Genomic DNA, 25,629 nt, shown 5'->3' with positions numbered 1-25,629 from the left:
TACAGCACTTCATTACACCTAATGTGATGCTAATTTGTTTTTTATGTAATTTTTATTAAACTTATTTGACTTTTGCTCTAATTTTCATTCTACATTCATTGTTTTTGCACCAAAAGCACCTGCACAAAGTACTTAATGTGTAGACTTGCCTTCTCTGACTCTGATACAATGACCATACTAGCAAGATGATGCTGTGGAGGTAGAAGGTGTCCTTTTCACCATGTTTCTTTAGGTTAAGTTCAGTCTGGAACGAACCCACCCACATACAGACCCCCTCAACCTAGAGCCATGACACTATCACTGATACAAGTCCACTCAAAGCTCACAATTACAGAGGATGTTTTCCAAAACAACAACAACAACAAACTGAATCCTGAACTTTAAGTTGAAGAGGTGTCAAAACAATCACACACAGAGCCTATGTGCCTGCTTCTCAGCATGGCTGGATATATATATTTTACTTCTCCCTGACTGCCAAGTTTTCTGTTGGTCTGCAGCTGCACTCAACAAAACCTGTAGCTTTCTCCTGAATTATATATGGAGCTATGGTTAAAAAAAGACAAGGCAATGAGGGATGTGTGGTGAGTGAACTATTGGCATGTTGGGCGCATGGGAGGATAAGATGTCAGACCGGAACAAGTTCATGGCATCTCAGTGTGAAACGCCCAGCAGGAGTCCAGGCCTCTGGCAGGCACGAGACATGGCTGCTGTCTGGGGCCATAGAAGTGATGGATTTAAACTGGGTGATTCACATGCATCATGGGATCAAATACCTGCACACACTCACAAACACACACACAAGTTGGACACAAAGTCAATCCTTCAGCAGGCCCTGTTCAATAATGCTCAGGGGAAGGTTGAGGGATGTCAAAGTGGGAAACTAGGATTCCATCTCACAGACTGGAGGACTGGATCAGACTGTGTACAGAACACATCACGGGCTGACATAATGTGTCAAGTCTGAATGTGAAGTTCACACACTCAGTCTCACTTATTACAGTGAAACGCTATCAGCTATCAGAGGCTTCCTGAAAGGATTGGTAAATAAACAGTTTACCCTCGGGGAGGTTTGACGGGAGGTGCGGGACTATTAAGCTGCATATGAGCTCACGTTCATTGGGGAGAGGAATGAATGTCAACAGGGTGTAACTCTTGACAGTTACAGCATTATCTTTGTTGCCTGTTGTTTTATCACTAGTCTGGCTGGATGCAGAATACACTAAACTGAGCATGCATGAAATATTTACAACCCAAAATGCAGTCAGTGGAGTAAAATAAAGAGAAGTGGTGGAGCTGACAGTGTTTGCATGGGGAGCAGGGGTAAATAGACATTTTTAGTTTGCATGTATCAATGTGTTTTGTTTTGATGTGCTGCAGTGAGGCAAGACATGTATAACGAAAAGAGCAGGAGTGCTTAGAGCAAAAACTAAAAGGAATTCATGTTACAGCAGGAGACAAGATGATGAGTCAACGTCAAAGCACCAGCATCCTTTAAAAAGAGACTGTCGGGCTAAGTGAAGGTACACGCCTCTTCCTTTCTAACAATTTTGTTTATTGATGTAAAAAATAATAAAAACTAGAAGTTGTGAAATTTTAAACACGATCCCTCACCGAAGAAGCAGTTCATATTTTTGCTTGCTGTGTAGCTGCTATTGAATCCCTGAGTCAAACCTCACCAACCTCAGGTGCAGTCCACATGTCAGTCACACGTTACAACACCTGACATATTGTGAATATGAATCGTATGGTTGATGGTAAAAGGATTTAAGGAACAATCTAACAGAGGTCTCAAGCTGTTTCCATATCAGGATGTGACAATACACACAACTCAACATACTGTATGATTCACAATGGTGGGTTCCAGTTTATGTTCTAGCTTAGAAAAGAGAATATTTGTTTTTTTCATTAAGAACATTAACCTTACTATCTGCTCTTCCAAAGTTTTGCAAAAAACCTCTGATTTTAAAATGTTCTTCCTAAATCCATAATACATCCAAAACCTTTTTGTTTTCTCCTCTAATTTCCACCTATTAGTCTGAAGGCAACTCATGGCAAGCTAGAGCTTCATCTGACTGCTTCAAAGTGGTATGAATGCATGACTGTTACAGCCAGGCCTTCATCCAACAACCACAATTTGTGCATGCTGTGATAAATTGTTGTTATTTACTGATGAGTGAATCGGGATGAGTTTGAGATGATAACTATGATATTATGATTTAATTTGCAGCCCTAGTCAACACAACACTTTGAAAGGCTTAGGCTGATACAAGATGTAGTATGCACATGAGCAGTGGGGGCAGTGTAGAGTCAGAGGAGATGTAACATGGTCGCAGGTACAACAATCAAGCGGCAACCTCAGGTCTAAAAATATGAGTCTGATGCGGAAGTGCTAAAATCGAGGTTCATCGAGAATTGGCTTGAGGCTGGCTCCGGAAGTACGGGAAACCTCATATACACCAATTCAAAAAAGCCGATCTTTACAGCAGAAATAAACATGTGTACAGCCTGGTACAAAAGACAAGTGTAGTCTCGATAGCTCATTTCTCGATCGGCACACACTGTACGGGGGGGGGATTTTTCTTCAAACGTGGCAATGTCGAAGACTACGAGTCTTCCAATGAAAGGCACAGCTGACTTGATTGAAAGGCGTATTGACACTGTAGCTGTTGGCTAGGAGACTCAAAGCCCGCCTCTTTATGTCACAATTGCTCGACAGCAGCAATATGGCTGCCGCTGATGATTGGCCTCAAAACAGCGCTTCAGAAACAGATGGGTGACATCACGGATACTACGTCCATATTTTATACAGCCTATGACAACAATGCCCAGAAGTTTTTTTATAGAAGTTGATAGACCAAGTCTGCTACTATCAAATAAATCAATCAATCATAAATAAATAACCTGCATTAGGGCAGTGCTGATATACTAACTGTAACCTCTGCGACTTCTGTCCTGTCTCCTGTTTACAGCCTGCGAAGCCTGTAGTCGTGAATGGCCTTAGTCCTCTGGTATGCCCCCTATCCTCAGGTAAGATACATAGTGCATCATCAAGTACCTGAACTATTACCTTCCTAATGCAGCCGGTTGTGTATGTCAATAAAGATTGAATAGCGACACAGGAAGCGCTGCCCAGCACAAGATAAGCTAAACAGAGAAGATCGACCTGGACGGGAAGCGCTGGCACTAGTCTCACATGCAACATCTGCTCAATTTCAAAACAAAATACATGTATGGAGTCTCGACCGTTTAGAAGATCAGATAGATCAGAAATACTAATCAATTATGGATGTAATTGTTAACGGCTACAAACAGCCACATATCTGTGGTCCATGGTGACAACAACAGGACTTTAACATGATAACTTTGTCAGAAGGTAACTGGACAACAAAGTGGAGCAGAATTATTAATATTAAACTCATCTAACCCTGCAAAAAGAAAACTTTATGCAGCATACTCAGTCATGATAGAAGCACAAAAGTAACATGATACTATCCAAATTAGCAATGATTCAACCACAGAAAGGCTCTGTAACCTGTTCGTATGTTGTTCTCTCCATACTGGACGCAGCTGCTCCTGGCTGCTCTGAGCTAGCGCTACGCCTTAAACACGCTGACGGAATGCAGTGCACACCAAATAAAGTGAGGTTTATACTACATAAATGCTAAAATTCACATGAAAAATGCACTGACGGGCGACTCTATCAGTCAATGCAAATGTCAACATGTTTCTTACTGACCTCACTTTGATGCTGGGTGCTAGTCATTTTTTCTTGTACTGTATTGTATTGATTTTTAATATTGTGACCATGAGGTAATGCAATTATTTGCTACAGCTGCAAGCTTTTTATTTAAGTTTAGACCGGGTGTAGTAGTAACAGTACTGTGAGTGGTTTTAATGAATGAAAAGCATCACTACAACACCAAGTGTGTGTAGCAGTATGTGTTAAACAGGTCAAATCTGTGTCTACATGTAATTCTTGGCAAAGAATATTGATCGTGACTAATACTGTAGTGTGTAAGTATGGATGCCCTCATTTGTATTTACAAGGGCAGAGTGATGATTAAATGTGTGTGATTCTGAAAGCAGAGGAGCAGTCGTAGCCCCTCCCTTTCAAAATAAGACAGAAAACAAACTGTTCACCGACTGAAACAGAAAAGAATGAGCAACACGCCTTTTCCTGCTAATGAGCCGAGCAGAGTGACAGATTAAACTGCAAAGGCCCACCCTAGAGTGCATCTATTTTTGCTTTCCTTTATGTGTCACTAGGTACTAACGCTGTACCAACATTTGACTTCAAAAGAAGGCGTCTAGATTTTTACTCAAACGCTGTTACAATGAAAATAAAAAAAAGGAGGAAAGAAGGCAGTGCGCCAAAACATATATAAAAATTATTTCTGAAAAATGCTCCACAGTTTCTCCTAGTCCTAAATTTTGAAACTGGATTTCAAGACACTGAAATTCAGCACATATTCCTTAAATGGTGCGTGTTTCTCAAAATCACTGAACATTTAGTTTTATTTATCTAGTTTTACACGAAAAGATGATTCGATCAGATGTCAATCTCGATGGCTACAATCTGATTCAGGGACTATTCACTAAAATATAAAACAAGTCTGTATGTGTTTTTCAAAGTAAACTACACAGTAGAGGTCATAAACCTGTAATAAACAGGCTATAGATGTAGTGATAACTATCTTTGCTGTGTTGTGGCTGAACATGTTTAATGTTGGGGGGCTCCTTTTCAGCTGCTTGCTAATGATAGCATTGTAGCACTCAGGTGAAGTTGGTCTAGCAGCTGATGTACATAAACTCTTCTCTACAAAGCAAACGGAGAACCAGACTTCAGGAAAGTTTTCCTTCCTTCATATTAAGTTAAATGCGTTGAATTTGAGGTGAAGACTGTAAATCGCTTTGCCGATCTTTATTGTCATTGTTTTCTCCTCGTGAGCGAACTAACACCGCCTGATCAGCCACCTTTGCTAATATTATTCTCGTGAAATGTAAAACGTCAACGACTTGGTCTCATGAGATTGAAGACGCTGAGCACAGTATGAAAAAGTATCATGGCAAGACCTCTGTCAACGGGACCACAGCTTTCAATCAGACTATTGACTGGTTTGCTTGACATTTTTCACAGATTCAAGATGCCAGAGATTTTATGTTTTAATGTCCTTACTCTGTTTACTCTGTATTCAATATGGCATGCTTGTTTCCTTAGTCAGGTGACTGACTAATCTTCAATGACCAATCTCTATTTTTTGTTCATGTAACTTTGACTTTGTGACTTTGTCTGCATCCAAATAATTTGACGTACTTACATTATTTATGTAAAAGAATCAGCATTCCCAGTATGTAATGCTCTTAATGGAAACATGGGTTACAGTAAGTGGGAGCTTTGTCGTGCCCTTTCCAACATATAAAACAAGATCACCTTCATGATGTAGCTCATTATCATGCTTCCTCTACTACAACCGTTTTGTACGCACACAGCCTTTTTATTTCAGGTTGAAATCAAACAAGCAGCTCAGACAACCAATCGTGTAGCTTCAGGCTAAAAATCCAAATAATATGACAGATATTAGTCATGAGCATCTGGCTTCTAGCTCAGGGGAAACAGCTGCTCATGCTTGATGATTTTAATTAGTCAAGAAGGAGCTATTATAATACAAATGACAGAAAATACACTCAATCATCAAATATTGAGATTTGGGTGGGTTTCTTTTTAGTAATGGGAGCTTGGGAAGACTTTCTTGGGATGTACTAGTCTGTAGGTGAGGCAAAAAGGTAAAATGATGCTGCTGTATTCCTCCCTTACATTAAATTGATACTACTGGAAAAAAATGCTCACTTACCCATCACTTTTACAAAGTAGGCATCAGCTTCATAATTGTTCTTCAAGGCATGGATGATCAGGTCTTTTTTGCCATCTTTTGCCTGGCTCAGAACCAGCATGTCTAATATCCCCTGCAAATGAAGACAGGCACATGATAAGGGACAATGGGAGCATGGTGTGCATGTCCTCTGATGTGCATTTTATTCTTTTAACACCTGGTAACTGATCCAGCTATTATCTTATCATCCTTATCCTGGTCTCTCTTTTCCATTTTATAAATCCTCTCTTTAGTGAATGACGGAGTGAGAGAGATGAGGAGAGAGAGGGTTGGATTTAATGGACCGCCACATTGGCAGTAATAATTAATTCTGATAAGACATGTACATACAGTAGACTGCAAGATACAGCTGGTGTACTGTGTGCAGGCACTCATTCTGTGCGTGTGTGTGTAAAGGAATCTGTTTCTGTGCAAACTCATTGTGTACTGCATGTGGAAAATCAAGTGTGTAGGATCCAGGGGAAGATTGTTGGAGTAAAAATAACAGCCTGTACACAGAGAGTAAAATAACAATAGAATGTAGTTTAAAAATGAATGATAGGGCTTTGTTTGTGGAAACAAAGCATTCAAAGATGTAGTGAAGAAGGCTTGTATTAGTAATTATTGTCAAGCACTAAACAGAACATGACATTGTTCTGTCATCAGTCCAAGTCTTGAATATTACTTCTGAGTATGAAAAGAAAACCAGGCTCTTTAATCATCTTGTTGATGTCAGAGCTGAAAAAAGCTTTACACATAATCCAGTTTTCTGCAGCAGAGAAATCAAGCATTCTCATATGCTCTGTGAGATTAATTCATTTTTCCTCTGCATTTGGCAGCGAGTGCTTAATACTGTGAAAAGTGATGTAATTTTAGTGGCTTATCTCACTCTGTGATTCCAGCATGTACACAGACGTCAGGCCAAGGCAACCAAACATTAGAGAGAACGTGAAGGAGAGAAACAAACTCCACACAAAGTACTCACGTCCTCATAGATGTCAAAGAAAGTTGCCATGACGGCGTTCTGGATGGCTCCCAAATCAGTTTGGTCCCAGAGGATGTGGAACATCCTTCCCACACTGTGACAGCTGGCGTTGTTACAGGGCACGTTCTCCAACAGAAAGGCCTGCTGACCGCTGAGAGGAAGAGAGGCAGAGAGCAGGAGGGGAAACACATGTTGAGATTTAGCATCTTGGTTCATGACAGTGAGCATTAGTAAGGTGAAGCTCAACAGGAAGAAACGATTCATGTCACCAGATGATCAGTCTGACAGTTTATCTGCTGAATCATCACCAGCTGGCTAAAATATGCGATGGTGTTGCACACCCTCTGCTGAGTCCTTTCACAGCTTCTGATGCAGACCCAGGAGACCAGGTTTGAATTTCATCAAATCTTTTTCAAAATGTTTTTTTTTCTACAAGCACAAGAAAGAGAAGAAAGTGCAAATTTATGACAACCTCTCAACCTACTCTTGCTATGAGCCTGCACTGGGTTTCACCCAGCTAAGTTCAAACATAGTCTAGTTTGAACACAAGTTCTTATTTAGGACAGAGTTTACACTCACTTATATTTTTAGGGGTTGCACCAGATGAGAAAGTTTCATGTAAGCATAAATTACATCTTTTGTTACACCTAGCTCTGAGTTGGTGTAACATCCTCTGTAGACGCAGCTTGTCATGGTTGCGCATCACTTTAAAAGATGAGATAACTTGGAGGATGAAGAGGAGCAGGGGTTTTGCTGGCTGTTTTTGTGTCATCAATATGTTCACCACGATAGATTACATCAATTGAAAAAGTATGATGGCTTTTATCTGTACTCTTGCATTTGTTTTCATATATGGAGATTATTTTATCTGTACATGTAAATTGAATTAATCCCTGTTGTAGTCAGTGATTTCACCACTCGATGTTACAGTCATTATTTTTTGCATTGTAGATTAATTATAACCTTTTCATAATGCTTTGTCATATTTTACGTACTGCTACGCTGCTGTGGGTCATTTAATGGGAGTTAACAGCAGTTATTTTCAGCAGTTAGTCTGTTCAGATGCAACCAGGCATGAGAGCCAACGCTCTAACAAAGACCCATTAAGAAAAGGGCTTTTCACTGATTGTCCACAGGACATGACATCAAATCAGCAACAATAATTTTGCTTAGATTGGATGTTACACTCCACTAGTTAAGATGAACCTTCTGTCTGCATGGTGCAACCAAACAATGACACAATTTAAGTTACAGTTAGCTTATACAGGTGTTAGTGGAATGGCGGTCCGTGTACATGCAGCGGCTTCTCTCTCTCCCGACAAAACAGTGTTTTCGTGTCTCCTGTCCTGTGAGTCAGTGTTTTTGTATGTATTCATCGTGTGTTTCTGCTTGATGTTTGCAGGAAGCAACATCGACTTCAAAGAACCAAAGGGTAGACAATTAAGATCAACACTTGACCCTGCAGCAGGCAAGAATTACCCTAAAATGATGCACTGGAGTTAAACAGCTCAAAAGCTGCTGTGTGACTGTTCTTATGATTAGTTTGCAGGATACATTTTAAATTTTCATTATGCACATCTGGGATTAACCACACACCACAATTCAGACCCAGATAAGGAGAGTGATGATAACAACTGTAAATCAAATATTACATCTTGATCACGACTAATCTCTTACACTTTTAATCTTACAAAAATTGTTAGTCAGAGGAGTCTGCTGTGGTTTTGGGTTGGTCGTTGTCTGAACAGAGATTTGGCTCTGTTCACAAATTCAAAGTCTACTACAGATAACGCTCCAGGCTGGCTTACTCTTTTCAAAATAAGGGCAGGAATGTTCAAGGGAATGGGAGGCGCCTCAGGCTGGAGCCCCAAGCACCTGTGATGGTACAACATCTCAGACACTGCCCTCTCGTTCTGCTGTGCATATGTCTGACCCTAATTAAGACAAAATTAATCTGATATACACATTACAACACACATATAATGTTTAAAAAAATTCAACTTTGCGTTAGCTGGCTTATTCATTTGTATGTTATTATGTTTTGTGTCTGATAGGATAATCAGAGAGCTTTCTATTGCTGCGACCACACCCTGTGTTTGGCCTAATTTGCAGGTTTGGATCCACTCTCAGACTAAACCGCATTTTTCCTCTTCCTCTGTACCTGTGCTTTGTGTGCTCAGTCTTTGTAACCATCTCTCTTTGATTCTTCAGATAGATGAACCCCTCCCCTCCTCTATCAGTGTGTCTTTCTGTCTTCGGGGACGGCTCTCTGGAACCGTTCTTAGATCTTTGTGGGAGAAGTGATCAGGAAAAAAAAAGGCGCTGCTCTAAAAATAGACTAATCAAGAAAGCCCTCCCTCTCTGCTGGATTTTAGATAACTTATTTTTTCCTTCATCTCTCTCTATGTAAGTGTCTTGGGAGTTAAGGTGAAGACAGACCCCAAGCTGGGAACCCGATGGATGTCTGTCACCCAGGGTACTTTAAAACTTAAAAAGACTGTGTGAGGCAAAGCTAGAAAAATATTAAATATGCCTTACTGCAGCAGAAATATTCCCAGTGTTAGAAGAGACGACATGAGGCAGAAAGAAAAATATTTCCACGCTGGATGAGTGACTTGTTGAAATGTTGATTGATAAAATATGGCAAACCTGAGTGAAGACGCAAATACTGGCAGGTCTTGCACACGCACACATGACATGGGATTACAAATGCTGCAATAAATGCTGATGCTACTCAAGAGCTGGCTCCATCCATCCAAGCAATCCAAGTGGTCAAATGGGTACTTAAGCGTACTCTGAAAACCTCTCTGTTAGATAGGTGTTAAGGGAAATTTGCTGCCAAGTGAAGTAGCAGAAACAAGCTGCTTAAAACCTTTGTTGAAACATTATCAGATTATTTAAGTATTGTCCTACAAAGTTAGTGAGGGCAGCTGCTTTTAAAGAGTATGCATACTCTGTTGGTCAGCAGCAGGCATGGTTCATCAGTTCAACAAGCAAGAAATGCACGTGATGCATACGTGGAGCTTACGTAAACCTATGTGATGCATCTAAGGAACATTTGAAATTTTGAAACCCTGCAAACTACAGAAAATAACATGGGTTACATAAATATTTTTCAATATCCCATCCCATCATAATGAAGAAGTGATTTTGTTTTTTTTTTAATTAAAGGAGCCATTTGACAAAGTCACTAAAAGGCACTGAACACACACTCAACTCTTATTAGCAACATATTTTCATTTTCTTTAGGATTATATTTTTTTATAACACATAGGTAACTCTAGTATTTTGTTTTGTTTTAAAGATGTTTTTGGGGGACATTTTTCCTCTGTATTAAACAGGCCAGCTGAAGAGAGACAAGAAACATGGGGAGTAGAGAGTGGGGGGTGGACATGCAGCAAAGGGTTGTTGCTAAAAGTCCAACCAACAACTGCTGCTAGAAGGAATATAGCCTCTGTATTTTTGGCTCAACCAGCGCTGTGACATTCCCTCTCTTAAACTATAAAATGTAATTAATTTATTTTACTTGTTGTATCTCGGTCTTTGTTTGTTCATTCATTTTGTCTGCCTTGTATTTTTTATTGTCTCTCATTGTTGCTTTGATCATGGTTGTAGTTGTAGCTTTGATCATCAATCATCATCACCTTTTTATCACCCCTTCCTGTATACTGCACTTTCATTGCACAATAAAAACACTTATAAAGATATCTGTATTGTAAAACTAGGTCCAAAACACAGGGGTTGTTAACCTTGCTTTTACTGACATGGATGCCAGCAGATCTCAGATAACAACATCTCTTCACATCTCACTGGTTCTTCATGTTATCATTATTAATTGTCACAGTTCTTCCTCTGTGACCTCTGTGTGCCTGTAAGTGTGTGTTTTTAGGTAATCAGGTTGTTCCTAATTACAAAAACTGAAGATGAAAATTAGATACATCACTAAAACAAAGTGAGGGAAAAAACAAATTGTCATTTTTCTATATACATATTTGATACACACATATATACACTGCGAATGTATGTGCAGCAGTGTGTCCTTGCTAGTCACTCAGTTAACTTTAACGTTAGCAAAGCCACAGTCCGCTTTGAATCCCTTTCAGCAGAGTCCTGTTGCTCTTTGTCACATATGTGACACCATAGCATGGCTACTTTCTTGGTGTTGCTCATCTCCAGCTGTGTCTCCACAAAGAACTCAAACACAATCAGTGTACTGTGGTTCACACATCTGTTTGCAGAGGAGCACAACGACAGATACTCACAGCATGGAGACTTGAGCCTCTAACATATACACTACAAGTGTTCGTGGTGACAGTCCAGCCAGCACTATTTCATGAGACTATCAATTGATTTTTACTTTTATTCTCCGACAGCACAATAAATGGTCATAAATAGATCAACTTAAAATCATAATCAAGTCTCCAAGGATTTTTCCACCTTCTTAGCAGGATGATTTATCAGCTGTACCCAGCCAGGAACGTAAGAGTCCCTTTCTTAATGCGTGGTCATTTTTCAAAATGCTCTCTCCAATCTTGTCTGACACTTAGCTGGAATCAGCAGCTGGCAGTGCAATGAGTGCACTCTGCAACGTTCTGGATATTTTGCAGGTAGGTAGAAGTAACAAATGCTCAATTAGTGGATAAGTTCTGGATTCAGCATTCGTATTTAAAACGGAAAAGTGCAGAAAGTGCACAAATTCAATTTACTTCTAAAGTGGACACATTATGCTTTAGGCACATGGATTAAAATAGTGTCAATTCAGAGGACAGTTTTCTCTGCAGACTCTCTGCTGTTCAGGATGTCAGTGTCTTTGTGTGTGTTAGGAGGCTGTGTGGGTCGGGGGTGGATTAACTGACTCTGGCTGTGATTATACATGTACTAGCTGGAGGTTTGGTTAAAGGTCATTCTGTGTAATCCATCAATACTAAAAATGCACTAGACCTTCCCCCTGTCTTATTAGTCTCTAAACTAACAGCACAGATCTCACAGAAAATGACCAGTGCTCACTGAGGACCTGCCACTGCAGCACCTATTGGCGGAGAAACAGTGCTAATGGTCAGCACTGATTGGCTCACCAGCAGATAATCAGGCCTCCAGCTGCAGAAAATTGACAAATTTTCAGGGACAGAAAGTGTGAGTCTGTGTGTGTGTGTGTGTGTAGAAAACAGAAAAGTAGCTATTTCAAAGTTTCAGGCTGAACTTCAGCGGGCGTTATCCACCATAATGTGTGTCCTTTCTGAGATTTTTCTACCTCAAAAGAGCCTCTCTGCAGCACTGCAGGGGTGGTGACGGTGGAGATAGGCTCAAGGTCATGGGTGGGATAGCACACACACAAACACACAAACACACAAACACACACGGAAACACACACACACAAACACACACGGAAACACACACACACAAACACACACACAAACACACACACACACACACACACACACACACACACCACACACACAACAACACACACACACACACACACACACACTCACACACACACACACTCACACACATCTTTGTCAACAGCTATAGTTAGCAGATCAAGCCGCGTTTGATTGGGGATTTTATGGGTTAACATAAACCTTATCTTTTTACATTAACCATCTTGGCTTCATGTGCTGTCACTTAACGCCAATCTGTTACCGTTAGACTCAGTTTAAGTCTAACTGTAACAGATTTGCAGTTAATTCTTCATTACATGACAGGGCTAAATACTTGATACTGATTGGTCATGTCAACGGTCTGCTATTTCCCCACAGCTGACTGTTGCTGTGAGGGGCAGACCGATGCGTCTCTAATCACAAACTGACAGCATCCATGTCAAGAATTTGACTTTAGTTTGTTTATAAACTGACAAAAGAGATAAAACAGAGAGATCTGCAAAACTGAAACAGGCACTTGTAGTCAAAATTGAACAGAACATGGTATGGGGAACAAGGTTTTGAATAGTGATAACCAAGAATGAAAATGTCACAGTCTCTGACAGTGACAAGCGAGAAAAACTCAATCAGGTTATGTGCCGATTCATCCTGTTCACTGTTCCCCTTGTTTAATTTCCACCATTAACAGAAGTGCTCAGTTCAATGTGAGTAAGAACAGCTGAATGTCATTTAGAAAAGGCTCCAGAGTTAACTGTTACTACCCAAACGGTTTGTCATATGCTATTTTCAATTAAATACAAACTTTCAACATGAATAGTATCATGTCAAGATCAACATTTGGTTTTAAATGATTGATTTATTACAAACCTAGCTGTGTAATAAAGAGGATAATGAACAGTGAAAGGGTTGCTGTAGCAGACTGGAACCCTTCAGGGTGAGAAAGACCCTTCTGCTTCATGTCAGGGTTCTGCTCACCCTGTCAGGGTTCACTGCGCTGTAACATCCCGCTCACTCTTCGTTATGTCTTACTTTGACTCCAAGTCTATTTTCGAAGCAGCAAGATCAATATAAAAAAGAAAAATGAAGGTAGCAGCTTCTTATTTTAGACTGGAGCTAACATACAGATTCTTGATGACAGGCCAGAGTGCATCGTTATAAAGATGAGTTGATGTATTTTGTGCAATCTGTGGTTTAGACTCCTTTTGTAAGGGAAGATAATCATCTGTGTGGTACCGAATGCGAGCAAGTGGACTACAAATTAAACTTTCATTTATGTGACATCAATTATTTAAGAATATCTACTTAAGGTGGGACACATTTAGAAGACGACAGCTGTTATTTGTTATATCTTCTGTGTTGTTTATATATTTAATTTTAATATGTTTGCTGAGCGTCTTCAGCACAAGAATTTATCTCTGGATGAATCAACTTTCAACAGCTGTGTCATTTAGGTAGTTTTAGGTGTTGGACTAGATTTTTATCTTGCTTAATAAATATAAACAGGTCCTTATAAACAAAGTGACTGAGAGCGAGCTTAAAAAAGCTGAAAACTTAGGTGAATATGTTTGCGTGTTTGCTAACTAAGCAACCAAGGTGCAAGAGCTTGAGTAGATGAGCTAATAAGGCACAAGGCACAGTTTTTGTTTAGTTTGGCATGAAATTCTCCAGCCAATAAGATACAGTGATTAAAGTATTACATTTTTTAACACTGACATCAGCTCAAAAACACAAAAAAGCATTGAAACATGTAAGACACGGGTAAAATGAGACTTTAAAAGTAAGAGAAATGCAGTTTCAGCCTTTTCTGCCCTGCTGTGTGTGTATGTGTGTCTTGAGGCTTCTATTATTGTATGAATCCAGTGTCAGCATCAGTGTGTGTGTGCCTGTAGGGAGTCTTGGTGCCTTCGTTCCCAGCTCTACCCGCCTCCCCTCTAATTGGCCTCCAGAGGGGCAGTGGGCTGGCAGGAGGTTGACCAGCTGATCACGACAACGACCCTCCTCTGCTTCCGCCTCAAACACTCTACGGGGCCACTGATACCTTCACACCTCTTCTGTTCTCCCATCCACTCATCCTACCATCTCTCCTCTCCTTTGCTTTTCCTCAAGCTTTAATTTATTTCCTCATTTCCTCTCACCCTCTCACCCTCTCATCCACCTCATCCATACATCCATCCACTGCTGTTCAACTATTCTCCTTCTTGCCGACCAATCACATACAAACGCCCTCCAGCCTGTGGGTTCTTTTTCACTGTGGTGTTGGTGCTTTTCATAATGCTCTTTGATGATGGAAGCAACACAGCTGAGCACTCATCTCGTGTTTCCTTGACAAAATGACCTCCTGTTCTTCTCTCAGCTCTATCCTCTTTATTATCTTCTCAAACCCCTTGTCTCTGATTGAAAACATTTTTCAGGTTAGTCAGACTTTATTCATTCACTGTTAATTCAACTGAGAGCATTTTCTACTGAATAAAATCACTTTTTCAGTCATATAACCTTTAAGAAATAATTTCAGTTTCATCTCTGTAATTCAATATCCACAAGTCATTGGAAAATTGTCTCGTCATTGTCATAGACGATGAATTTCATTATAATAAATGTAAGTATAACACCTGTTGTATGGTGGGATGCATGCAGGAATGTTCTGCCTCATCAAATTCATAAGGATATTTTCTCTTAAAGTTAATTTGACTTTGGATACTACCCTAATAGTAATGATCCATTCTGCAATGGCACTTGAGAATAATTGGAACTCTTTCAAATACTCAGATACTATTTCTGTCAAACATTTTAAAGCTCTTTTTCACCCCCATTTAAGGACAGACCTGATGACACTTGTGTTTTTACTTCTTACAAATTTGAATCATATTGATTTCATTTTGGTAAACTGAGGATCTGTTAATTGCTAATATATCACCAGAAAAGAGGTTTCTTTTTCAGGTTGGTACGGCTGAAGAAAGCTAGAGTGAAGCCTATGTGTAATTTATTATTTACAGTGAATCTGCGAGTAGTAAAAATCTGCAGCCTTTCTTTTTTGTATTTTATTTAAAAAAGGAAAAGAAAGAAAAGAAAAGGGGGGCCATTAAATCGACCCCAACCTGATGATCATGGTCAACAGATGTTGAAGGGGCTTGTAGAAAAAAGAACGGTCACCTCAAACACCCACTGCACAACCCCACTCCCTCTAATTTTCCTCTTTTTTTTTTTTTTTTTATACAAATCTCCATCATAATGATGTCATTTTAGTTAACTTAAGATTTGTTAATTACTAATATATCACCACAAAGTACATTTCTTTGTCAGGGTTATACAGCTAAAGAAAGCTGGCGTGAATCTTATGTCAATTTTTATTTACAGTAAATCTGAGACTCATACAAATCTGCAGCCTTTCGTTTTTCTTATTTTATATACTTTTTTTTTACTAAAAAAGGACCATTAAATCAACCCCAGCCTGATCATCATGGTCGACAGATGTTGAAGTGGCTTGTAGAAAACAGAAATTGTCACTTTAAACAACAACCGCACAAAACCCCCAGTTTAAATGATTTAGATGTAACAAGTCACCCAACTATTGTCGCACTGACAGGAGGAGAGAGAGAGTGACAGAGGGAGAAAAGAGTGAAAGAGACGTAGACGAAAGGTGAGTGAAGGAGAGGAGTGGGCAGGTCCTCGTAGATGAAGAGACAGAGAGACAGGGATATGTTGTCACAGCCCAGAGACGCTTTAGTTTCTCATTGTGCTAGCTGCTGTGGTGATGAACACAGGCAGCGAATCCCAGTAACACACAATCAATGTCAAAGTACATCCTTCTGTCAGTCCTTACACGGTCCGCCCACCATCACTCATTCTTTCATCCTCCCCGTCTCTCCCTGGCTGTTCTCAGCTCTCACTCTGTTCTTACAAAGTCAGCTCTCTGTTGAGTCTGTCTTTTGTTGGCTGGATCACAGAACAACCTCCAATGAGCTTCTTTCACACTGATGTGCAACAGGGAATTTATTGGAAGACAAATTTATGCAAGTCTTTAACAAGAAAATGTAACAATTACATTTCTAATCTTTTCATCACCTCTCTGGAAAAGGGCAAAAAAGATGTATAACTAGATGCAAATCCAAATGTATTGTAGTACATGTTAAGTTTATATTATTATAACTAGATTGCATATTAACAAGCATGAGAAATAACAAAGACTTAAATACTACTGAAAAGTTTAGGAGCTGAGTTTGAGGTTACAAATGTGAGAGAGATAATTTCCTGTCCCTTGGAGTGAATTTGGACACTGGGCTTGAAGTTTCCATCTGTCACTGCAGTACTGCAACCCCTGTGGCCTGAACACTGACTCTGTCAATGTTTTCACGAGGACGATGTCCCAATATGACTGACCATGCCTCTAACACAGCAACAGTTAGTGAGCAACACTACACTCATAAATGGGAATTATACAAAAGGTCAACTGTCGGATTATGATGGATAATCCATCTTTCTCTGGACGGCCTGCTTTCCATGAATCAAACAAAGACTGCACAGCTGGTCAAAAGTATCGACACAGTTAGCCCATGCATGCTTTGACACACTGATAACAGTATCTGAGGATTTTTTTTTATTATAGCTTTGGTATTTTTAGCCACACTGGCAGCAGGGCATGAGCATAGCTGGGGCTGTTGTTAGTTTAGCTTTCTAAGTGCTCCTAAGCACTCCGACCCCTTCAGTGAACTTAGCCTGGGCATATAATGGCAATCATATTCAATCTATACAGGGTTGAAAGTATAGCTGTTAAATTCTGGATTCCCATTGGTGTTGGAAGATATCGGTCTCAGACTTGGACTTATACCAAGATCATATGACACAAACTCTTTACCTGTTACGATGGTCACTGTGTCAGATTAGGTGATCATAGAAACATACATTTGTGCTGTGATTTGATTGATAGATATGATAGACAACATGAGGGTACCTGACCAATCATCACTGACGGCGAAGAAGACGGGCTGGGCACCTGGAAAAAAGACTGCTGAAGTTCGTCTGCCAGTTCTCAAAAACATTTCTCTTCAGGCCATGTCTCGTGGTAGTCCCTCGATAACGCATCATAATGGCAGGGATGTCTCATAGATCCATCTTGCAGCAACAACTTTATCCTTCTTTCGCTTTACCCTTCTGTTTGTTTATATCTCTGACTTTGGTGGCTCCAAAGTGCTCTGTGCTCTCATTGGTTATTGCATATGATGTGATAGTGAGAATATCATGCTAGACTTTCTGTCGGGAGGTGGGGAGGTGTCCCAGGTATGGCTTTGATTGTCGTTCACTGGGACACATGACATGAGATAAAATTATGGATATACAGGGCTAGCGGGTCCCTACGTCTGCTGGATATAATCGTGCTAATAATGTCTAGTCTGACCTCAGCATTAGAAAACTATAATGTTCTCAAATAATCAATTTGTGGTACAGCACAGAAATGCAAACATCAGACACACAAAGACAAACATCCAAAATCCTCAACAGCACCTGTCATAAATATCCATGTCCGGGCAGGTTTTCAAATGCATGTCAATACTTGTATACCAACAACTTAAAAATAAAATAAATACAATATTAGTATGTGTACTATACATCCTCTTGTACCCACAAATCACACATCCCTTAGTCCATATATTTCCCTGACTCCTTATGGTGACAGTATCTTATTTAATAGAGTTTTCTGCCATGTCTGCTTCAGGTGTTATAATTGATATCCGAAAATAACTGAATCCAAACATCTCTGCAGACATTTTTGGTCCCCAAAGGAGAAACCTGTGATTTAGTTAATTCTAACTTCAGGCTCCATTATCAAGCGAAATTCTCATCTGACATATGCTTTACTTTAATTACATGAACACGTAGTTACTTTTCTGTGTGCCTTGGCTACTTGGAAAATAACGTTGAACCAATATGGCTGTTAAGGTCAACATCGGCACTGCTACACAGTTGTTTGTTGACACTGTGTTGGTGATATCACTCCACTGCAATATGAGACAGAGGACACTAAAGCAAAGTTTCTATACAATGTCTCAGAATCAGATGTGCTCTGTTAGAGCTTGGGTTGGTAGTCACGGAAAACTAGCATGAATTTGAATGTAGCATTTCCTCAGGACTCCGTCTAATCCCTCCCCCCTCACCCCGGAGCTCCTCCAAAATGACGCCCCCGCTCACATGCACGAGCGCCGCTGATTTGCAACCATATGATCGTGACTGATTCAAAACCGGTCCTCAACACATCGTTTGTGTTTTGCACTACGTCAACTCATGTCTCACTCAGCAGTAAAGAAACACCAAAACATTATCATAGTGAAAGTTAAAAACACAAACAAACATGGTTATTGTTAGTACTCACAACTGTTATGCTAGCATTATCCAGTTGTACTGGTGACACGATATCAGGAGAAAAGCTGTAATACATATAATACATATACTTTTTCTCTAGGACTTTCTAGATGCTTTTGCTTGTCAGAGCCCCCATGGTGAGAGCTTTTTAGACTCTGATCCGGACTACAGTCCTGAGCATGGCACCACATCGGGTCAGAGGGGACAGACCCAAGGTCGAGCGAGAGGTGCAGTATATAGAGTCAGGGGAAGCAGAGGCAGGGGACGGGGAGTGCACGCCAGGGAAATGTACGCACAGGAGGCGGGCAGGACAGGATTGATTGGATTCATAATTTGGACCCTAAAGGCAGGGATTGGTTGTTTTTTTCCCAGGTTTCCCAGGCTGTAGATAGTGGCTTTTTTTCACTCTTTTATAAGAACACATTATGTATTGATTGCCATCGGGACATAAAGATCACTTTAACCAGTATGACAAAAAGTGTATTGAAATCTGACTACCAACCCCAGCTTCAAATGTAGCTCAAGTCATCGAAGGATTTTGCTGTATCAGGATTGCAGCTCTCTCTGCACCAATGTGGTGTCATGTTATTCTTTACCCCCATTTATCAAACTATTAATGATCAGTTCTCTCAAAAGCTGCTTAACTTTCATTGTAGAGAGCCACCGAAGGCCAAAGCAGCCTGCCACCAACAAAGCTGCACTTTGGAAAGACAATATTGTGCAGGACTCACAATGCAAATGTCTCATGCTACTCCAGTTTCCTCCCTGGTATTAGCAACAAAACCAAGACACAAACACAGCTTCCCTGCTTCCAACATACAGAGAGAGGGATGGATTTTAAATGGCATTGCCTAGCAACAGCCTGCTAAGCTCTTGGCAGCTGCTCTGTGGGGTAGCATACTGATAGAGAGAGACACACACACACACAGACACACACACATATATATACAATCACATTCAGTAAAACTTAATGTGATGGAACTCATCAAGGCATCGGCAAGTTGGAGAGCAGTGAGCTTTGCATGCAGGAGCATTAACTGTTGCTCTGCCACATGAATGACTTTTTCAAATTAGATCCTAAACTTAGCACACAAACAGAAAACTATAACACTCACAAGTTTACTACGATCCATTATAAAGATACTATAAGGAATATAATGTACTCTGTTTTCCATTTGTGTTTGCCATTAATGCAAACTTCCTGGGAAGAACATGATGTTGACAGTTTAGTTTAAAGGAACTAATTGAGCAATACAAGGTAAAAGGCAAGCCCAGTGTATGTAACAAAGACTCCTGATGGTATCTACAGTATATAACTCATAATAATTGTGTGTGTGTGTGTGTGTGTGTGTGTGTGTGTGTGTGTGTGTGTGTGCGGTTATTACGTTTCAGCCTTTTCACACAATTTTCAAAGTCTCTGCTCAAGTCTGTGACATCACCTCTGCAGGATTGCACAAACTTTGTTCAATATTGATGTACTCAGTCCCTTGAGTTTCCACTTGAGGCAGGTTCCAAAGCAAATCAATCCACCTTAAGCCTCATCTAATGCCCAACTTTACAGCAAAGATGAGAGTAATGATCACTGTGTTCACATATGCCAAAAGAACCCGAGCAAAGGAGGGAAATGACATGTTGGTTAAAATGTTGACCTTGATCATTGCATTTTAAGTTCATTATGTTTGAAGCTCTGAATCCAGGGCTGGAGGGCTGTAGGCTGTGAAGCAGGTTCTTCTGACACGCTGTGAAGCTAAAGTTAGCTTAAGTAGCTGCAGTGAAGAGCTGTCGACAGTATAATTGGGGGTCATCATTGAAACATCATTGAGCATGCTTTTACACTGTTAAACGTGCCTTGCCACCAGATTGCCATTTTAGCAGCAAGTGGATGACTTGTTCCATAAAAATAACCAAAATCACAATGTTGTTTAGAGATATAACATTTACATACAGTATGTTAGCTGATAGTCCAGTTTAACTCCCTCTTGTCCTAATATCCAAGCTGTGTGTGTTTGAATGTGAGGCAACACTGAACTTAAGGGCTGCAAGATACTGTAGAGAAACACATTTTTTTCCTGTGACAGATACTGCAGCATGGAATTTTAGCATGAAATATGTTCTCCTCTAACAAAACAACCCCCCACTTCTAAACTTCAGCAAAAATCTGGTTTGTGTTTACACCTGCATTATATCATGATAGAACTGAATACTGCAAGGGTTTAACACCTTTCTTCCATTGGAGCTGAGACCAGCCCTGTCACAGTAACTTCATATACAGAAGCTTTTCCAGAAACCATTGCGTGCTGCAGGTGTAGCCACCAAAGAACACGGCATATCCATTACACATATATTTTCATGTATAATGCGGCCCAAACACTAACCAACGCTGGGACATGATTCCGCCAAGAAGTGGAAACATGCACTCAAAACGCAGCTTGTGATACTTTGGAGCATCCAGGAGACATTATGGTGACAGTGGCCACATCGCATGCATGTTTACAAGCAGCTGATGCACGGATTTGCATGCAAAGTGGTCATTTCACTGAATGCTGATGAAGAGGGTAATGTCAAGAACAATAAAAAACAATGTAAGTTTTCCACTTTAACCAAACATCAGAAAAAAAAAGTTGCATAACTTGTTTGAATTCATAAGCACTTCTTCAAGTTGCATATCCTGCAATGTGACTGTTGCACATGCACAACCAAGCGATAACCTCTGGTTTCAAACTATCAAGCCCATGCGGAAGTGTTATAAACCAGTGTTAATTTTGGCGGCTATTTTAGATTTAGCCTTAGTCTTTAGTCGAAAATGCCTGTTAGTTTTAGTCACATTTTAGTCTTTTCAGCCCTTTATAGTTTTAGTCTAGTCTTAGTCGACGAAAACTCAAAACATTTTAGTCTTTGATTTTTGCTGAAACATTTTCACTCTTTAAATAATTAATGTAGTCGATCAGATATCGGTATCAGGGTTGTACCAAGTGTTAAAGTCGTAAACATTTCACTTCTTTCACACTTTTGTTTGTGTAATATCTTAAGTTAAATAATTCAGCCTGGCCCTGCTAAAAAGTCAAAAGAAATAATTCTTGATGTGACCACTGTGACTGTATTTTGATTCTCTTGACTCACAGAAAAATGCCATGAAAGAGCTGTATTGCACGTTTACGACGGTCTTTAAATGCACCTCGTAGTGACAGGCAATTGACAGACCGTCCGTTCACGCTGCATCTTTGATGACAAGGAGTTGATAAAAACTTACTAAATGTGTCTGATGTGTCACTAAACTGGAACAAATCAAGCTGTAGACGCTGAGCTTTTTACGGTGAGAGAGGCAAAAACAGCAAATATTAAGTATTAAACAGATGTCCCCCGGTTGTGTCTTGGCATGGAGGTGGGGAGAGCTGGTTTACACAGCACACCTGCTGCAGGTAGTGACCAAGCTAACACTGAGCCTGTCACAGGAATGCATCACATTTATCTTTAAAGATTAGACGCACAGCGGGGGAAACATGGACGGTCAGCCACTTATGTTTTCGTCTCGTCATCGTCTTGTCAACGAAAACATATTTTGGTCAGAGTTTTTATTATCAGTGATGCACTTTAGCTCATCATAGTCTCGTTTTCGTCATGCAAAAATGAGTCGTTGACGAACATTTATCGTCATAATTCCGTTGATGAAATTAACACTTTTATAAACTGCAATTCATCGAGAATCCGCTTGAGGCTGGCTGCAGAAACACCGGAAACCACATAGACACCAAATCAAAAAAGACAATCTTTGCAGCATTAATAAACATGTTTACAGCCAAAACACGGCTTGGCTCTACGTAGCTAATTTCTCTGTTGGCACACACTGTACTGGGGGTGAATTTTTTTTTCATGCAACGTTTCAAAAGATATTAAGATTACAAGTTTTTGCCCAAATAAGGACATGACTGACTTGACTGCCGGACGTGAACACATAGCTGTTGGCTAGGAGGCTCAAACTCTGCCTCTTTACGTCACACTCTGCCTGGTTGAGTTCTGCATTTCCAATATGGCTGCCTCCATCGATTGGCTTCAAAACAGCGCTCAGGAACAAATGGGTGACATCATGGATACTACATCCATTATATATGCAGTCTATGTGTACAACACATTGTCACCCAAAGTATGGGTGACAATACTGAGACCATGTCGGTATTGACATGCATGCACATATTCCATGTCAATGGTGAAACAATATGAGGTGCAGTCCTATTGCAAACACAGATGAGTGACAGCACCAGAACAGCAATGTTGACATGCATATATACAGACAGACAGATCCTTGGTACTTGTCCGTAGAAACCTTTCTCCTGATATGAAATAGGATGGAGTGAGACAGATAGAAGAGATAAGGACAGAGATATTTTTTCCCATGCAACAACCTCAAGCAGAGGTTAACTACATTTTTCTGTTACCGTCAGACACTCACTGACCTATAGCCTGAAGAGCTCTGCACATAAATGTGTCCTCTGTTTGTGTGAGTGAGTGTCGTGCGAATGTGTCACATCTCCCCAAGGCCCTTCCTGTCTTGTTGCTGATTCACACTCCTTTAAAAAGACACTTGTGACATCTGGAGGTGCATCTTGACGGAAAAAACAACAGATCCAATCAGGTATGTGTAATCGCCTGTAATCAGCAGGACAGAGCGCTGTGCTGTCATGCAGTAGTGTGAGGTACAACAGAAATCACTTTTGTTCAGCTGTTTCCATCTGTGACCTCGATTCACATCCCAGAAATAACTCCCTCTCACCACACACTCTTTTCCCCACACACACACACACACACACACACACACACACACACACACACACACACACACACACACACACACACACACACACACACACACACACACACACACACACACACACACACACACACACACACACACACACACACACACACACATGCAGGTACAGCAGCTCAGAAAAGGGTGGAGTGTGACATTTAGACCATTTCTCCTGCGATAGGGGTCTCTTATGAAGCTGGGCCGGACCATTTCAACATCAAACACTCACAACCAGCAGGGCGCTCTGTCTCCCTGAGGGCACTGCATGAATGGTCACTGTATGTGTCCCCCCTGTGAATGTGGACCCTATCTGAGCAAAGAGAGAGGCTGGGCTGCTGGCCACCCTGTCAGACAATCATAGATGATATTAAAATAGTCTGGTGGTAGAACCACTCCTGCAGAGCATGATTTGCTACAGTGACACGACATTTCTGTCACTGTCATCTCAGTAGAGGACTCAAGCAAGCTGCAGGAGAATTTATGTCATTACATTAGTCACTAAACTTAATTAAAATGGCAAACAAGCCTTCCTGCTAAGGGAAATTCGTGCTTTGCTGCTTTTATTAATTTAAAAATATACTGCAAAGACCATATTGTGTACTGGTATGGAAATCAAGCTGCCTGATGTGTGATTTGCTTTAGCTAATGATAGGTTTAGGCAGCTGCAAACAGCACTTCATCAGAGCTACAGTCCTGGAAGACTTAGCACAAAACCCATAAATCAGCTAAAGTGCCTCCATCCTGCCTCTGTGATGAGCAACAACTCCTGAGATCACTAATGCACTGCTCCTGGAAAAGCAAGATCATCACATTTACTTCACTGTTACAAATTAAGAGCAGGCTGCTCATCTTCTCTATAATTAGCTGTCTCATAAACACTACCTGACATAACATACCTCATAACAAGGTTTAATGAGAGGTTTACTGTTAAAGTGACAAAACAGACAAACAAAAAATGTCCCTTCACTTGTCAAAAGCCTTATTATGATGGTTAATGGCTTGTGATTAGTTTTTAGGTGTAGTAAGTAAAATGACACCATTTAGATCTTCATGATTACTGTGTTGACTGTCACTGAAGTGCTTTTATAAGTACATTCATTTAATTCTTTGAGTTTTTTCTTTTAGAATTAAAACTCACTGTGCATGCCCAAAAGATTTGTAAGTCTAGGAAAGACACTCTAAGTATACATTTTGTGCCACGCATAATTTTTGGTGCAATGGTATCGTTATTTTTACAGCAGGAAGCAGGAAGAAATTGACTAATGTGAGCTGTAAAGGACGAAAAGCAAGGGATTTAAAATAAATCAAACAAAGAACTTGTTAATTCAGAAATTAACCATGTTGCATTTAACTCATTGATGCTGAAATCCTTACTTTTTTTTTCAGGACACCAGCTGATTTCAGGTAGGAACACCATGGTGAGGAAAATTTCTTATCAGTTTGTAAACCAATGACAACACTGGCGTTACTCATCAAACCCTTTCACCTTTTTAATTGCTTTTTATTTTTATTTACTAACTTCAGTTTCATTTCACTTATATCACTTATCTTAATGTATTTATTTGATTATTTATTGTGATATTATTTCCTTTGTCATTTATCATTTTAATGATCTAAATCTATCCTTTTCTATTTTCTCGGATGTGATACTGTCTTCTTTTTTAATTGTTCTTTAATACTTTTTTAAAACCTCCTTAAAATTTTTAATTGGTCTACTGTTTTATCACATTATTCTATTTAATTGCATTCATTCTTGTCAACCTTTTGTTTTGTATTTTGTATTTTGCCTCTTTAGAATTTTCTACACTTCTCCTTGTGGGTTAAATGTTTATTCTGCCATCCTTCTGAATTCTGTCATGCTTTGTTTGACAAAGCATTTTGTAAATATTTGTTTGGAAAAGTGTTGTATAAATAAAAGTGTTGTTATTATTATTATTGTTATTATTGGAACAGTTTTCTGCCACAGGATCAACAGGCAGAGGTCAAATATGTCGGATTCCTCTCCTTACATTAATGTCCCTGGGTGTTGCTTTTACTACTGAGAATTAGCAATCATTATTAAAGCTGCTGTTGGTGGGAATGGTATAAATAACCGCTAATTTTTCTGCTGGGTTTGGAGAGAAGGTCATAATACCAATCAGTACTCATCTGTAAGTGAAGTAATTTGAGATTATGGCAAAATCTGTGTTTTCCAATGCCTTTGTATCAAGCAATGTTATTATTCCCCTCGTT

At 40.0% G+C, this 25,629-nt stretch overlaps 1 protein-coding gene across 1 annotated transcript in view; it reads right to left on the bottom strand.

Annotated features, from left to right (window-relative positions):
* The window catches only part of itfg1 (integrin alpha FG-GAP repeat containing 1), a 221,775-nt gene that overhangs the window by 75,175 nt on the left and 120,971 nt on the right, over positions 1–25,629 (bottom strand). Inside the window, exons 11-12 of the mRNA XM_034680660.1 lie at positions 6,856–7,006; positions 5,853–5,964 (exon numbers count right to left, since the gene is read on the bottom strand). Coding sequence (XP_034536551.1) covers positions 5,853–5,964; positions 6,856–7,006 — 263 coding nt within the window. The remainder of the gene's footprint in view (positions 1–5,852; positions 5,965–6,855; positions 7,007–25,629) is intronic.

The sequence above is a fragment of the Notolabrus celidotus genome, chromosome 3 (assembly GCF_009762535.1).
Source record: "Notolabrus celidotus isolate fNotCel1 chromosome 3, fNotCel1.pri, whole genome shotgun sequence".
Taxonomy (NCBI): domain Eukaryota; kingdom Metazoa; phylum Chordata; class Actinopteri; order Labriformes; family Labridae; genus Notolabrus; species Notolabrus celidotus.
The sequence above is the reverse complement of the archived record's forward strand: the minus strand, read 5'-3'. Positions and strand labels throughout refer to the sequence as shown.